The 17676-nt window shown below is 31.4% G+C and overlaps 1 protein-coding gene across 1 annotated transcript; it reads left to right on the forward strand.

Annotated features, from left to right (window-relative positions):
- The first annotated feature begins 11416 nt into the window (after positions 1-11416).
- On the forward strand, positions 11417-16372 carry LOC134697556 (uncharacterized). Its single transcript, XM_063559838.1, has 2 exons — positions 11417-11486; positions 14850-16372. The coding sequence occupies exon 2, from the start codon at positions 14858-14860 to the stop codon at positions 16370-16372; it is 1515 nt and encodes a 504-aa protein (XP_063415908.1). The 5' UTR covers positions 11417-11486; positions 14850-14857.
- Positions 16373-17676: the final 1304 nt, after the last annotated feature.

Below are 17676 nucleotides of genomic sequence, written 5' to 3' on the forward strand. Positions count from 1 at the left end.
CATAAAATAAACGAAGTTGCGAATAACGGTCGTCAAATAGAGACATAAAGGTCACACCCAGCAGCCAGGTTACAGTCTTGTCTTGAAAAAAAGTATTCAATATGTATAAGTCCGGCGAAACAGAAATTCCAGTCAGACATTCAAACCCCGGTCACAGAAAAATACGCCCGTTTTTATTCATTATGTTCATTTCATGTTTAATAATTTTGTTGGAAATTTTCGTTTTTAATAGCAAAAACGTGGACAAGACTATTGTTTTCAATCCAGATACGGCCAGAATTTTTGTTTAAGTCAAAAATCAGATTCGTTTTTTTTTCTCTCAAATATCTCAGACTGCCTCCTCAAATCAAATGGTTCATACCTGAGACTTTAAATCTTTCTGGAGCTTATACTGACTGTGGATCATTATTCAACTTTGTTATTTATAAAATAGGCTGGGGCATTTGCGGTTAAACATGTTTTCGTAAGTAAATAATATTGTGGAACTTTTTTTTCATGAGAGTGTAAAAGTCTATACTGTAGAGTATTTACTATTACTTTCTATTTGTTGGAATAGTGACATAGAAGTCAATACTTTCTTGCTCAATCCTGTGTCGCTTTGAAGGTTTCCTGATTATCCTGACATTATCAGCCTAGTAAGCAATGTGTATTACGGTTATTTGAATTTCAAAATGACCGAGTGCCGTTTATTAAACGCAGATTTTGTCGAATCAATCTGAACGAGGACAGTATGATTCCTCTTTGTCACAAGTTAGTTTCATTGTTATCCAATGAAAGTCTTCCATACGTGCGTGGCGAGCATATCGGATATATATTATTTCGGTGCGTTCATTATGAAATTTTCTAAATGTTATCTATGTGAACAATCATTTTGATAGTTAGCTATTTGATTACGGCATTGTTTATTAAACTCTTTTTGATTAGTTTTGCTTCCAAAACTTACTGGGAAATTTGTAAGACGTTACCAAAAACAATTTGAATTTAAGCAATGCTCTTAAATCTGTTAATTTACTAAGAAGTAAAATCACAAAAAATACTGAACTCCGATCCGAGGAAAATTCAAAACAGAAAGTCCCTTATTAAATGGTAAAATCAAATGATAAAACACACCAAACGAATAAATAAAAACTGTCATATTTCTGATTCATTACTGGCATTTTCAAGTTTTGAAAATGGTGGATTGAACCTGGTTTTATAGCGCTTATCCGAGGGGCTCTCATGTGTATGACAGTCCAATCAAATTCTGTCATATTTACAACTATGCGTGAACAAAACAGGCATAATAGGTAAAGTTGTCAAAATATGGGTACAACAGTCTAATATTTATACTAATCGGTACTAATATTGATATAACAAAAACACCGCTATGATATTTTAAAAGTATCGCATTGATATTTTAAAAGCATCGCATTGTTTATTTATGTATATAAGAAAAACACAGCACTTCAAATTTTACACGGACATAAAATTTAGCTTCTAACTAACTTCTGAATGTATATTTAGACTCAATTGTTATTTATATTTGAACAATAAGTTTTAAAGTTAGTATTTTCTTAATTTTTCGTTGCCGAAAATAACATTTTCCGCATGGAATGTCTGCATATTTACAGTTTGATATTAGACAATATCGCTCATTGATATAAGAAAAGTTTTTATCGATACGCTTCTTCCATAGACTGATATAGTAGTAAACAATAAGATGTAACAACTTTTAAGTTGAGACAATGATAAGAGGTTTTACAAATTAATTAAAAGCAGAAAATTAACCACTACTGTAGACTAACATTTTTACCATTTATTAAGACTGGAGCAAATGTGACAATTTGATATGATCGAAATTAGTCACACTTAAATAATACTTTATTAGAATTTAGTGCTCTGTCCTTAGCAACCATTGCAGAGCATAGTTCTGCCTTTTGAACATAAAAGCCTGATTCTAAACGTCCATTTGATCAGATTATGCCATAGGAAAGACATATAATATATATATTTTATAACATTTAGGTGTCAAAATATGACATATCATTTTATATTTCAAATCTGAAATAATTCCTTTAAAAAATTAAAAAAGTTATTAGCATTTTTATTTGGTCCTGTCATTGTCGATGTTAGTCCTATCACGATCAGAGTTGGTCATGTCACGTTTTCTACAGTTTCTTACAATTTTTTTTCTTTTTTTTTCTTAAATCTATATATCAAATGATGAAACCTAATTATATTTCAAATTTGAGATCAATCCTTTGAGAAGTGAAAAAGTTATTACCATTATTCATTTGGTCCTGTCATTCGGTCCAGTCATTAGTGTAACCCAGAAAATGGCTCTATATGCTTTTTTATATACATATAAAAAGTAGGGATAAGCAGGAAATAGTGTATTGGCACTGCGTTGATAAGACTATAGGATTCTAAAAATCTGACAAACAGTCAAAAACAGGAGATACGAACATGCTTTATTGTTGGAACGTGCTGATGTAAAGTGGTACTATCTGTCAAATGTTCACCGATTTGACCCAAAGTCTTATATATCCCAACGGCACCAGCATATGGAGTATATGTGTCTCAATTGATACTTTACTCTAGAGCTAGCTTAAAGTACGTTGATTTTTGTTATCACGACTTTTTGGAAGCTTATACTTATTTTGGTCTCAGGTTTACCTGTAAAGAATAAATCGACCCTGAATATTTATTTAATCACATGACTATATAAGATCTGTTTGTCATTACAAACACTTTTCGTAGAAATTAACAGACAATTATCGTAAGTATACGTAATTTATTAGAATATATGTGACTCACAATTTTACAATAGAGGATATATCATACTTAATATAGCTATTCATATAATGATAAATAAATCGGGCGAGTACATGATCTCATTATATATATTTACAATATAAGAATCTTAACAACGAATCAATATTATTTTTTTGAAATCATGATGGTGGAACGGTTCTATATCTAGATAGGAAATACATAAAATACCAAAGGGTTAAGAACACCGACGAAAATTCAAATCGAAGCTCCCTTATCAAATGGCAAAATGAAAAGCTCAAACAGATCAAACGAATGTATAACAAATATCATATTACTTGAAAAGAGACATTTTCTTCTGTTGATATTGGGGGATTACACCTGGTTCTATAGCTAGCTAAATCTCTTACTAATATGAAATGCAATGATTAACAAACAACTAGGTGCGTCTTGATAAGAAACCAGTACGCTGCTTATAATGTTTATTTTGTTTTTAATAAGTAACTTCCGCAATTTCTGCGTCATTTTTTGGGAGTTATATCATTGACAGTCATACTGCATCTTTTAATTTTATATGTTTGTCTTAAGCTTTCTCAATTAAGCTATCTGTGTTATTTTTATTATTATGAATAAGAGTGTCATCACTGTATCAACTGCCATGATCACCAAACACTCAGAGATTATATATGCTCTTAATTAAAACATCTAACATCATTGAAAGTCATGAACAAATTATTAATAAGCCTCAGTTTTACAACCGTTGTTTATTCACAGATGTAAATATGATACATGTGTGTAAAAAAAACGTTTTTATTTAACTAAAGAAGTATTGTTCTTTATTGATATTGTTTAATCATTGTAGTCTATCTAAGCATTTAACTGTCTCGTATAATTCAGTATATAATAGTGGCTTGTATTGTTTGTTGTTTGTTATATTTAATATTTTGTGAATATTGATTGGTTTTGTTGAGAAATTAGATTTTATTAAAACATTTAATTGAAATGGAATACATTGTTAAACAGACCCTTAATTATATAACACAATACACAATCTCTCTTCTTACGGATGTACACCTCTGAGGAGCCAAAAAAGTTCTAGAATTGAACTTTTATTCTCTACCTGATTTATGGGTTTATAAGACTGTAAAATAATAATTGGTGAAGAAAAAAATCAAATGGTGGTACACTTCTTTTTTTGCTACGGCTCTTTGAAAATACCCAATATTGATGATTTTATACCTCTATTGAAGACAAAGGGCAGTAAGCGTTAATCTTGTCTGTCTAATCCCTCAATCCTGGACTTCCCCAAATTGTTTTTCATTCTCTAACCTTAGTTTGTCTGGAATGTAATAAAACTTATACATATTACTTCTTGAGACAAATTCAATTACAAAGACCTGTGTGAGGTCATTATTTTCCTTGATAAAAATGCGAACTGTAATTGACATCAACATTTAATTCGTATGATAGGTTAATTGCTGTTGCCAATTTGAAAATTTACTTTTTTAAAGTTCCATCTTTGATATATTTAATAAAAAAAAAAACGCCATTGACGCACATTTTAATTTTAAAAACAAATAATGTAATGTTTTTTGACGAATTATCGCTACAATAAATGGTCATTATCATATCATATATGTGAGATGAATTTAAAGTAAAACTTTCAAAACACGTTTGAAACAACTCATATTCGTGTGTAAGATTTAAAAATCGTATTTGACTCACACTGAATAGAAAATCATGCTTCGACCTAGATGTATTGATATTCATTTTCGTGTAACGTCCACATGTATTACGATTACGTGCTCTATTCGTGTCAGCTCTAAACTTTTTACATCTATATATTCTTTTTACTCTATCAAATGATCAAACGTATACAATAGTCTCATACTATACTGAATAACAACCATGTTTCTCAAAATAGGGGGGGGGGGGGGGTGAGGGGGTATAGAATTAAATCCAGATTGTCAGTTTAAAAAATTAAAAAATGCAATAGCATTCAATAGAACATTATTCTGAATAGTTCATTCGTTCAAAATTGTTCAAAAACAATAATTTCCCGCAATAAAAATGACAAATAGATAAAAAATAAATAAATAATATAGCACGCCTCCTACAAACTAAATTGGTACACTAACTTACTTACAAAGTGACTTGTTTGTGTCATACACCATTATCGGGTGGTAACAATTCATTTGTGTCTTTTTTCATGGAGTTACAGTTACTGTAATATTTTTATTGTGTCTGAATAATGATTTCTAACATTTATTTCTAGATCAATTAGTGAGTTTTATTTCAAGTTCTAAAATGAGCCGTAAGTTGTAATTAAAACATATCTGAAAGGAATATTTCACTTTAATGTGGTCGGTAAAATAGGATAATATTTCTTCCAATCTATATAGAAAATAATATTTTTTTTGACGGTATATAAGACAGATAATGAATATTCTAAGGTGTTTCTTGTCGTATAACACCTCAGGGTGTCAAGATTGCAATAGAAAGATCTCCCTTCGTCGGTTTTTAATTTCAACAATCCTGATACCCCTCGGGGTGTTCTACTACAAGAAAAACCTTAAAATATGCATCATCTATAGCATAACCTGTTATTGTTAAATCAATTTGTCTATTAAGAGTGATTCAATAAAATCACATAATCACATATCAAGTAAAGGATATGGGTCAAATGACTTTTTACGATATATTTGGCATATAAGCATTTATTAAAGACCTGGAAACCCATATCTGTGCTTGTCTCAGTCTTAGTAAAGTTTGTAAAGAAAATTTGTTATTTTGAATAAAACTTCATCATGTGATTTGAACATTTTTTCGTCAGAAAATATCTTTCCTACTGAAATTCAAATTTCTAGTAGATATATTATATTGTCTCCTAGCAATGTGAGTCATGGCCTATTCTGAAATTGGCATCATCAATTAGGGTTTTGTAAAACATGCAAGACATCCCTGTTTAAACTGTTACCGTCCATTGTTATCTTATATCTATGTTTATGTCTACTGGAGTATATTTATATTATTTATACAGTTATTGATTATATTTTTATATACATCTGTGATTGTTTTTTCCCATTCAGACTTGCTCTACCATTGGTAATGGTCAGTTGTTTTTATTTTATTTTTCAATTGGATTAACATATTTTTGAAAAGTTTAACAAATTAGAATTAACCAATTTATCAGAAAAATTACACTGGTTATATAGAAGTTTGACAACCACTAATTTTGATCATCGAAAAGCTTAATATTCCCTTAACAACACAACATAGTTAAAACGTTTAGCTGATTTCACAAAGTCAATGTGGAAATGAATGCAGATGGCCATTGTTGAGTATACCATTCTTGATATTGCTCCTCTTCAGCTTTAGAGGGCTATAGTTCTATTTTCATTTGTACTATGATCATGTGTAGGATTAATCACTGATCTCAGAACAGCAAAAGATGTGTTAGGATCATAGAATCTGCAGAAAGTCTGTCCTATGCAGGACAGCATTAACAATGTTTACACCAAAATGGAGTAAGACGATGAAGTATAACTTTGAAAATATCGAATGAAAATAAATTCCAGGAATTAAATGCATTATTGATAAATATAATTTTTTTACTATGGAACATATGACAGCAAAATGTAGTTCTTGACTTTGAAAAAAAAATTAAATTTAGTAGCCATGGTAACTGAGCAGACAAAATTGTTAGAATTTTATTTTTTAATTTTTAAATTGTAGCCTTCTTGGTAAGTAACAAACCTTTTGTGGTACCTGATAAACAATAATTGTATATTTTTTTTAATAAATTATGTTTTTAATTTTTTTTGTGAAAATGCATTTCACAATTACTTTTTGTTTATATTATAATGATTTTGTATAAAACTTGTATATATATTTGTTTATAAATGACACTTTTCCCTGGCACGGGAAGTTTAACTGTTTTTAAAGTTCCATTAAAAATATAAAATGTAGGAATAGTGTCTATTGTTTTTACAGAAATTACTGGAATATCATTGATTTGTCAGTTGTAAATTTTTTAACTGCTAGAAGAATTATTAACCTCCTTAGTTTGCTTATGCCTTGAAATTGCCAGCACATATTTTATTTCATATATTATGATATAAGATCCAGAAAACGGAAGAAAGTTGACATTCTTTTATTTTAATTCCTTATTGATGGTTCATATGATATGAAAGAATATTCATAAGATACTTCTTGTAGTAAGAAACGTATTTTGTAAGTGTGTGAAATGTATGAGTAGAAAATTTGCAGAACATAAGTATTTGCTTTAATGGATAATTTGATACTGTAACTAATACATTATATAAGAAAACAAATGCATTCCAAATATGTACATGTATTAGATTATAAATAAGTCCCTGTTTGTCCTTAACCTGTATTTGTAATTGCAAATAACTGGAGGGCCCCGGTGGCTGAGTGGTCTAAGTAGTTACTACTGTAATCACAAGACTGTCAACACTGATGTTTTGAGTTCATGTTGGTGCACTTGACTCAAATCTTAACAGACTTTGATATTCAGGATTTCTCTCGAAGGTCAGTGGTTTCTCCGTTCTTCCTTCTACCTCCACCAAAAAAAACCAAACAAAACAAAACAAACTGGCCATCACAAAATAGCCCAAAAGCGGGTGCTTAAGAGTGGACAAGTCAAGTGACAAATATCCTTTACAAAAAAATCAAAGGAAATTACTGGAAATTTTGCAACTAAAATCTTGCAACCAACCATATACACGACATGATTATAGTAAATGAGAATTGAATCTAACAACAAAAAGGCAACGTTAATTACAAATAGATGAAATGAGACCAGGGTGGTCTGGTTTATCCTATCAGCTTTGCTTTGATGATACTTACCAAGTAGTTATACCACTCGTTTTGGATTGGGAAAAAAATAAAAAAATGTAGAACAATGAACAAGGACACCACGTATGTGCCAAAAGGAACTTAAAAAAAAATTCGTAATACATTTGTACAAGATATAAATTATCCTGATCTTCAAAGCTAAGTACAAATTGTTAAGCCTTTGTCTCCATCTTTAAATTGTCTATTGGTCTCGTCTCTGAGATATTTATCTCGGGTGAGACAAACTAACTGCAAATGTCAGAACATACCTGCTTCTTCTTCAAACAAAATTTCATTACCTCGTACTCAATTAGCTGAGGGACCCCATTGTTGTCAACTCATATTTTTACAGACATTATTTTACCTTTGTTATTATTTAATGGGTTATTGTATCATACCGTAGTTAACCATAAGATATAACAAGTTGTAAGTTGAGACAATATAAGTGTTTTAAAAGTAAGTTAGTTGAAAGTAGTAGTAATAATCACTACTGAAGACTTTTTTTACCATTTATTAAGATTTGAACAAATGTGACAATTTGATATTTTTGAAATTAGTGACACTTAGAATTGAGTGACCTGTCTTTCGCACCCATTGCAGAGCATAAGTCGACTTTTATAACGTAAAAGCCTGATTCTATGTTGCCAGTTGATCAGATGATGTCATGGGAGAGAAATACAAAACATTTTGTTATATTTCTCAATCTTCAGCATATATAGTTATCTCGGTGATACCGAGACAGATCTGATAAAGATATGATAATGGAAATTTAAGAAGTAAAAACAAAATCTGAATACTCCAAACAAACAAGAACGAATCTGAACTAAAGATTATGTTGTTTAATCTTTTTTTTAAATATCAATGTTAAGTGAACATGTTACATTTTGTATATGTGTGGAATAGAAGTCTTTGTTTCTATACTGTCAGTCCTAGAACTTATTATGTTAGATTGGTTCATTATTATACTGTTTTCTGGATAAACTTTAAATTACTTTATATACTATATATAATAAGATTTAAAAAAAAGTAGGAGTTAGCTCGCATTTGATTAAACGAAGATTCTGAAAAAAGTATAAAATAATAAATGCAAACATTAATTGTAGAGGAACCAATTAAAAAGAACATTAGTTGTCTTATTTATATTCACTGATTTCACTCATTTTCTCATATTGATTTAAAACATACCAGGACGTTTATCCAGACAAGACTTAGGATGGCCTAAGAAGACTGGCGACAGTCATATAACTCGATATAAACATAGATATCAATATATAGTATATATATGCAATTGGATTTTTCTACGTATCTCTAATTTCTTATTACATTAAAAAAATATGTCAATAAAAAACATGTGTTTTTGTGGATCCCATCAGTCAACCAATTGATTTACCCTTGTTTCACTTTTATTTTCAAAGATTATATCATTTCCCTATTATAGACAAACACTGCTTGTTTATGCATTACCCATCTCTACATAAGTGATTAAATTAAAGGTCTCATGAATACGGATTTAATAAGGTTTAACTTGCAAATAAATAATACAACAGTTGTGCTTCTTGACTTATTTTGACAAAATTGAAACAAACATGTTGCAGAAAGCGAATTATTATTTCACTATTTCATTTTTTTTAATTGATATGACACACATAAAATAATAAAGTTGAAAAAAAAAACACAAATAAAATAATTCAGTTGAAAAACCCCCACAAATAACGAAGTATGTACTCGATGATGTTATCAGTATGTGTTTTTGTATTTTAATCTAGACACCAAGTAGGTAACTAGTGAAATGACCTTCAAATACTGCCGACGGTCATATAACCCAATAAAAATATAAATATAAATAAGTAGCATACGTGTGTAATTGGATTTTTGTCGAGCCTGCGACTTTTGTCGCAGAAAGCTCGACATAGGGATAGTGATCCGGCGGCTACGGCGGCGGCTATGGATCACTTCTTTAAAAAAGCTGTATATTTTAGAAGGTGGACCTGAATGCTTCATACTTTGTATATGGATGCCTCATGTTACGAAGTTTCCGTCAGTAACATGTCCAATGTCCTTGACCTCATTTTCATGGTTCAGTGACTACTTGAAAAAAAGTAAATTTTTTTTGTAATGTTAAATTCTCTCTTATTATAAGTTATAGGATAACTTTTTTTGTGTGTGGGTACCTTGCAAGTTTCTCTTGCCAATCAGACAGTTTTCACTTGACCTCGACCTCGACCTTATTTCATGGATCAGTGAACAAGGTTTAGTTTTGGTGGTCAAGTCCATATCTGAGATACTATAAGCAATAGGTCTATGGTATATGGAAGCACTGTAAGGTGTACATGTCCAACTGGCAGGTGTCATCTGACCTTGACCTCATTTTCATGGTTCAGTGTATAGTTAAGTTTTTGTGTTTTGGTCTGTTTTACTTATACTGTGTGCAATAGGTCTTCTATATTTTGTGTATGGAATGGTTGTAAGGTGAACAGGTCTACCTGGCAGGTGTCATATGTAAATGACCTCATTTTCATGGTTCATTGGTCAAAGTAAAGTTTTTGAATTTTGGCCTTTTTTTCTAATACTATATGCAATAGGTCAACTATGTTTGATGTTTAGAAATATTTCATGATCTACATGTCAGTCGCGCAAGTTTTATTTGACCTTGACCTCATTTTTTTATGGTTCATTGCTCAGTGTAAAGCTTTTGTGTTTTGGTCTGTTTTTCTTTAACTATAAGCAATAAGTCAATTTTATTTGTTGTATGGAAGAATTGTTAGCTGTACATGCCTTCCTGGCATGGTTTATCTGACCTTGACCTCTTTTTCATGGTTTAAAGGTCAATGTGTATTTTTCTTGGTTTATGTTAGGTTTATGTGAGTTGTAATAAAGCTTTATTATTAGGACTATCAACATAATATCAATGATTAGTAAAGAAGGAGAGACATTTCAGTGTGTGCATTCTTGTTGAAGGTTTCTTTGATTAATTATTTCATTTTAAAAAATATGCCAATCGTTGTTGTTACCTGTAAAATGGAATGTGTTTTGTGGATTGCATCAGTCCCTTGTTTCACTATTATTTTCAAAGTTTACATTTTTCATCTTGAAATAGCTGAACATTGCTAGTTTATGCATAACCCATCTCTAACTTGAAACTACTAACACAAAGGTTCCTGGTTCGATTCCCGTTTGGGATGAAAATTTCAGAAACTCAATTTTCGTCTCTCCCTTGACACCATTTGCGAGTATGGTCTTGAGGAAACGATGATAGTCCGTCGGACGGGGACGATAAATGGCTGACCCGTGTTAAGAGAGAGCCATATCTCTTGCACGTTAAAGACACCCTTGTAGATTTCAAAAAAAGAGTAGGCTAATGCCGCTACAAGGCAGCATTCGCACCCGCAAAGTGGAAAGGGATTAATATAAGTTGCAAAACTTGTTTCCCAATCCACTATAAATAAATATGTTTAAAACTAAAACTAAAACTAACTTGAAGGTCACATTCAAACGGATTTGTGACGTCGAATTATTCACTTGCAAGTGAATAATACATAAGCGTTGCTTCTTGGATTAGTATGCCAATTATTTCGAAACAGACACGCTACAAAAAGCAAATTATTATTTCACTATTTGAATCACTTGATTTTTATTAATGATAGGACACACAAAAAATTAAGTCTGTTTATATCCCGTATGAAAGGTTGCTTTAATATTTCTCTACAAGGAAAGAGAAGATAATCACGGTTTTTAGACTGCTTATACTTGTTTTGGTCTCAAGTTTTACCTGTATAGAAAAATTTGACCCGGAATTAATTTTAATCACATGACTATGTTTTATATCTTTTTGTCGTCACAATAAATATTGTTCGTAAACCCTAAATAGGACAATTGTCGTAAGTATTTGACATTGACAATTGTATATGTGACTCATAATTTGGCAATGCGGTAATAATTCAACAGATTTTTCATATCTGATACAGCAATACATGTAATATTTGATAAATCGGTCAAATTCTAGAGAAAAGTGTAATCGCATGACCTCATTTTCGATATTTATCTTTATAAATGTATGAAGAACGGGTCAATAATATATTTGAAACCATGATGGGAACAATACATTGAAATACATATGCAATAGTGCAAAAGCTTTTACTACTAAAACACAAAATATCTGCATATATATTTTGAAGATACCTTTTCAAATCTTTTTTAATGCTTCTGATAGTGATCTGTAAGCAATTATGGCTCATTTTGTCACAATTGGCAAAGGATTTTCTTTTTTAAATAATAGTTTATCTCAAGGGAAAAGGGACCCAGCGTTGACGATTCTGAATGTATATCAAAAATAGAAATGTAGGCTGTAGCACTCAAGGACGTGGCACCCCAAGGAAACGTATCGATATGACGTCTTCTACACCAAAACATGTCTAGGAGTTCCGATCCGTGCAAATCAAAATCATACTCAAAAAAGGACCGAATGTGTCGGAACTAATTTCTGAAAATTGATTATCACTCAATCGACGGTAAAATGCTTATCACCATAACTCGTCAAATGATGACCACGCCAACCGTCGCTGTCAAGTTTATAACTGAGTTTTTAAAAAAATCGTTCGTTAATTTGCAAGTCGCAAAGAAACGACTATTATACTTGATCATGTTGAATATATTTATTGAGTAAATGAAGTTCAACGCATAACATTGCATTATTTGTTATCGTTTGAACAGTACCAAAATCTACAAAATACCGAAAATATCTACAAAGTTTGAAACATAGTGCATTTGTCTTCCTATTGTGCAAGTATGTTTATAAAAAGTAAAATCACAAAAATACCGAACTCCGAGGAAAATTCAAAGAAGAAAGTCTCTAATAAATTGTCAAAATCAAAAGTTCGAAAACGTCAAACAAAGGAAAACAACTGTCACATTCCTGTCTTGCAATTGGTACATGCATTTTCTTAGGTAGAAAGTTGTGGATAAAACCTGGTTATAAAGCTAGCTAAACCTCTCACTAGTATGAAAGTTGCATCAAACTCAATAATACTGACAATGATGTGTGAAAAACCCAGACATATAATATAGGTAAAAATACGGGTACATCAGTCAACATTGTGTTATAATATAAATCACTATAAAGACAAACAAATATGTAACAAAGAAACACAAAATGGCATAAAGAATAAGTATGTAAGCAAAAATTAAAGACAAGAAGACCCATTGGTGGCCTTTGGCTGTTGTCTACTCTTTAGTTCGATTGTTGTCTCTTAGATACATTCCCCATTTCAATTTTCAATTTAACAAATTACCATGATACAATAACACAATGATTGGATGACTGGATGTTTAAGTACAGAGACACGTCATATATGTATAAAAAAAGGAACATAAAAGAGAGACACAAAAAGGCGTATAGAGAAAGCAAATAAGCAAAAAGAAAAAAAGCTATAAAACTTTAAAATCGAGGAGTTTGACCAAGTTCCCTTAAATTTCTTTCATGATAGCAACAATTAATTTAATATACATCCCAAAAATGTAAAAGTAGGACATTCTTAGTGAAATCAATTGGAAAGTAACGTCCTACGGTGTTAAACTTTCATTTTTTGTTTCAAAATCCCTTCATCCGCACCTTCTGGAAATAGAGAGCTACTTTCATATTCATTATTCAGTAGGCTTTCATAGTTTACTCTGACTCCTCGAAAGGCACCAATACAAAGGATATTATCTCTTACTCTTTCATTTACCTTCATATAGTAATTTACCATGGGCAATCTTAAAACATAATTGTGAAAGTAATTGATACAAATTTGCACCTTTGTCAACAATGAGTCTCTATCCTGAATCTATTGCAGATGACAGGTTATTTATAATGAATAGACATTATATGCACAGGACACCTTTGGAATTAGCTAAATTCTGACAAATACGCATTTACCATTTGACAAAAAATATCAAGCAAAAGAACAGTCCTTGCTGATGTATACTACGAAATGCACACGGAACCTTTTGCGGAATGAGCAACCACAACATTATTATGAACTCCGTAGACAAATGGACTGAGAAGTTCCTGTTCGTTTGATAAAAATGTTTAAACATGTTATTTCTCTGAAACTGATATTATCAAAATGCTTTATTATTTTTATTGACAACATATTTGTTACCTTTGGAGGACTTAATTTTCAATAGACTCACGGCAATGGGAACCAATTGTGCCCCCCTTTTTGCCGACTTATTTCTTTATTATCACGAGGCTGACTTCATACAGGAATGAAAACAAGAAGTTAGCAATATCCTTGAACTTTACTTTCCGGTATATAGATAATGTTCTCTGACAAAATAATTCAAAATTTGAAAACAAAAACTTAACGACAAGCGAGATGATTTCATCTTCCCAATTGTGAACTTTCCATTTCTATGTTGCAACATTCCAGCAGCGCCTGCATATGGAGTATATATCTCCCAATCTCCCAATCACACCCAGGTTTTGGGGGTTTGTGTTGCTCAGTGTTTGTTTGTATGTTGTTTCTTGTATACTATTATTCGTATGTTTGTCTTTTTTATTTTTAGCCATGGCGTTGTCAATTATTTTCGATTAATGAACTAGACTGTTCCTTTGGTATCTTTCGGCCCTCTTTGATACGACATTCCCGTGCTTGTATTTACTACTATGATTTCCTTGATAGACGGTTGCTGCTCACAAGGAAGCTATAAAGCTAAGAGTTCCAAATGGCGATCATCCTTTCGTAAACTTTACGGACGCCATAACGAATTGTTTGAACGTTATGGTTATGGAATAACCGTTTCACAGATTGGATATGTTTCTTACGTCGTAACTTCAATCCTCTTCCCTTGTCATGAATGGGACCTACCGAATTAGACTATATACCGGGTTTTTAATAACATGACCAACACGACAGGTGACATATTTTGAACAGGATGTGCTCACCATTCCTGAGCGCATTAGATCACCCCACACCCTTTAATTGGGGGAATTGAAACGTTTTAACGATTTGTAATATTGTATCTGTTTGTGCGAAAAAAGACTTTTTTTCGGCGAGGCAGACACTTTTGATAGAGATGGACCCATTTGAGATAAACCCTATAAAATTGATCATGTAAAACTCTGAATACTCATATTTGTTTTAACATGTGGACACTTCCTTATGAAAAACCTGTTCAGCTTACATCGAAATAAATCCTGCTGAGAGTTTTTTTTTTAAATGAAATACATGTATTAAAAATTATTACTACTGTTTTTGTAGGTTTCAATATGTCGTTTGAACCTTTCTGCGAGCCATGTACAAGTGACAATAAGCAAAGTCCCGCCAAAAACTGGTGTGTAGAATGTGACGAAGCGTTGTGTTCTCAGTGTACTAAACACCACAAGCTATCAAAAGCTACTAAAACTCACCACTTAATGAATTTTACTCAGAAGTCAGCATGTCCATCGGATATTACAAGTCTAGAATGTGTCCACCATACGGGAAAACTACTGGAGTACTTTTGTACCGATCATGATGCCATCTGTTGTCGTGACTGCCTAGCGAAGACACACAAATCATGTGACAGAACCGTGTCATTAGATACTGCAGCAGAGCATGTTAAACAGTCAGAAGTTTTTACTGACTGCAAGGAAAGGTTGCGTGCTTATTTAGAATCAATAGATAGCATTTTGAAAAACAGAGACAAAAACTTGAATGATATACAGACAACCGGAAAAATAATAATGACTGAAGTAAAGAGAATAAAAGAAAAGCTTATTCAACACATCAATGAAATTGAGAAAACCATGATTATAAACATAAACACGATGATTGAAGATGAATCAAAAAGCCTTCGAAGCGATCATGATCAAGTGCTAAATTTGCGACAAACAGCTGAGTTATACCAAAAAGACATGACTTTTGTAACAGAAAAAGTCCCTGGAAAACATTCATTTATTTTCATCCGTAAAATGAGTAATAACATTTTACAAATAGAAGACGACCTACAGATCAAACATCAGAATTTCAAGGATGTTACTATAGAATTTCAAGAATCCGATGAAGTATCAAAAGTAGAATCGTTTGGAAATGTGACAGTAAAACGACAACCTTCATCCGTATGCTTTCACATAGAAAAACAACGACAGGCCCAGACTCTGTCAGTACAAACAACATGTCAGACTTTTGAGTTAGAAAGTAAAATTCAATTTGATGTTTCTGGTAAAATCATCACGGGAATGACTTCTACTGAGGACAAGAAACTACTTTTGTGTGATCGTGAATGCGATGATGTTTTGGTGTACAATGAAATGAACCAGTACATAACGAAAATGCATATGTCATCTTCACCATGGGATATCACAGTCATACCAAACAAACAAATAGCTGTCGCCACTTTCAGTACAAGTAACATTCAGTTTATAGATGTAAAAAAGCTGTCACCTGGTAAAGAAATAACTGTAACTACAGATAATATATATTTAAAAGGTATTACATCCACCTCAGACAATATCATGGTTGGTGGAAGAGGCCATATTTACATTCTTAACATTGAAGGCAAAAAGTTAAGCGTTATCAAATGTCAGAGCCAAAGTATAAATTATATGTATTATCAAGAAACCAGAAATCAGTTTTATTGCGCGTATGGGAAAAATGTATTTGGTATTGAGCAAGATGGGACACAATCTGTTTCATTCAGTATCAAAGACGAAAATCAGCATAGAAGCATAACAACCGACCGTCACAATAATGTATACATACTCGGACGTAATACTGAAAAAATCCAAGATTACATCATATAGTACAACGGACCGTGTTATACTGACAAAGGATTGTGGTATTAAAGATCCTCTGGCGTTATGTTTTAACAAATCGTATGACAAACTGTACATATCGAATCACGGCAGTCAAGAAATACTAGTTTTCAACTGTAAATAACATATTCAACCTTATGTATTTGTTAAATAGATATATATTTGTATATATAGTGTCTCATAAGCCTTTCTAGGCTGGGTATTTGTCTTATTTTATTATTGTGCAATGTATATTATATAAACTGTATAAACAATCTGTAGACAAGTATGTGACACTTTAATAAAATAAATTATTATTATTATTATTATTATTTTTATGTATGGTAATGGATTATCCAATTCACATACTGTTTCATATATGCATTGTAAGAGTTGGATACCAGTCGAAGAACACATGACTGTTTGAACAATATTCTTATTGTTATTTTAGTGTCTTTTTTTATTTCTGTTTTGTACATTAACTTTTATAACCTTTTTTCAAAATTGATTTAGTTTGAATATATGAAACGATGTCGTCCATTTTAAAAACAATATAAACAAAAAATAAGTACACTGTATACTCTGATTAAAAAGTGTTTTTATAAGTAGAAACAAAAATAATCATAATTTTCATATGGTGTTTTTAAGGTAGCACAATACAAAGATTTTTTTACTTCCAATCACTAACCTTTGAAATGCTGTAACTTTCTTGTGAATGCATAGAAAATAATAAAAGAGGTATATATAGATAGATAAAAGATTAATGCAATATTTTTATTATGCAATCATTATGTAATCAATTATTATGTAATTAGCGGCAGAATCTGGGTAAGTTCACTCGAATGAATTTAGCTCTATCATCTCTTTAACTATACAGAAAATTTTAACGAAATCTTAATCAACACATCATGGGCTTCAAAAGGGTGTCTCAGATTGTCTCTATGGTGTTCCATTCTCTCATACATCTCTAAATAGTGTAAACATCTTAACCACATAAAAGAAGATAATGTTTAATTAAGTGTAAAATTTGTTCTATACATTCTATCCGAAATCTGAGACACCCTTTTGTAGATAATGGCCATAGTAACAACATATAATAAAGTCAACCCTCTAGGGATACCTATGCAGAAGCTAATTTCATTTGAAAGTGGAAATTTGGTGAAAAATATTTTAGACACAGTTAACATTACAATTGGTTACATAATTGTTGCATAATACTAACATTGCATTAATTTGAAAGAGTAATCAGTTAGCTATCCAAAACTACCACTTTAATAAATTTGCAAGCATTATTAAGAAAGTTACAGCATTTT

This window comes from Mytilus trossulus, chromosome 14 (assembly GCF_036588685.1).
Source record: "Mytilus trossulus isolate FHL-02 chromosome 14, PNRI_Mtr1.1.1.hap1, whole genome shotgun sequence".
NCBI classification, from domain to species: Eukaryota; Metazoa; Mollusca; class Bivalvia; order Mytilida; family Mytilidae; genus Mytilus; species Mytilus trossulus.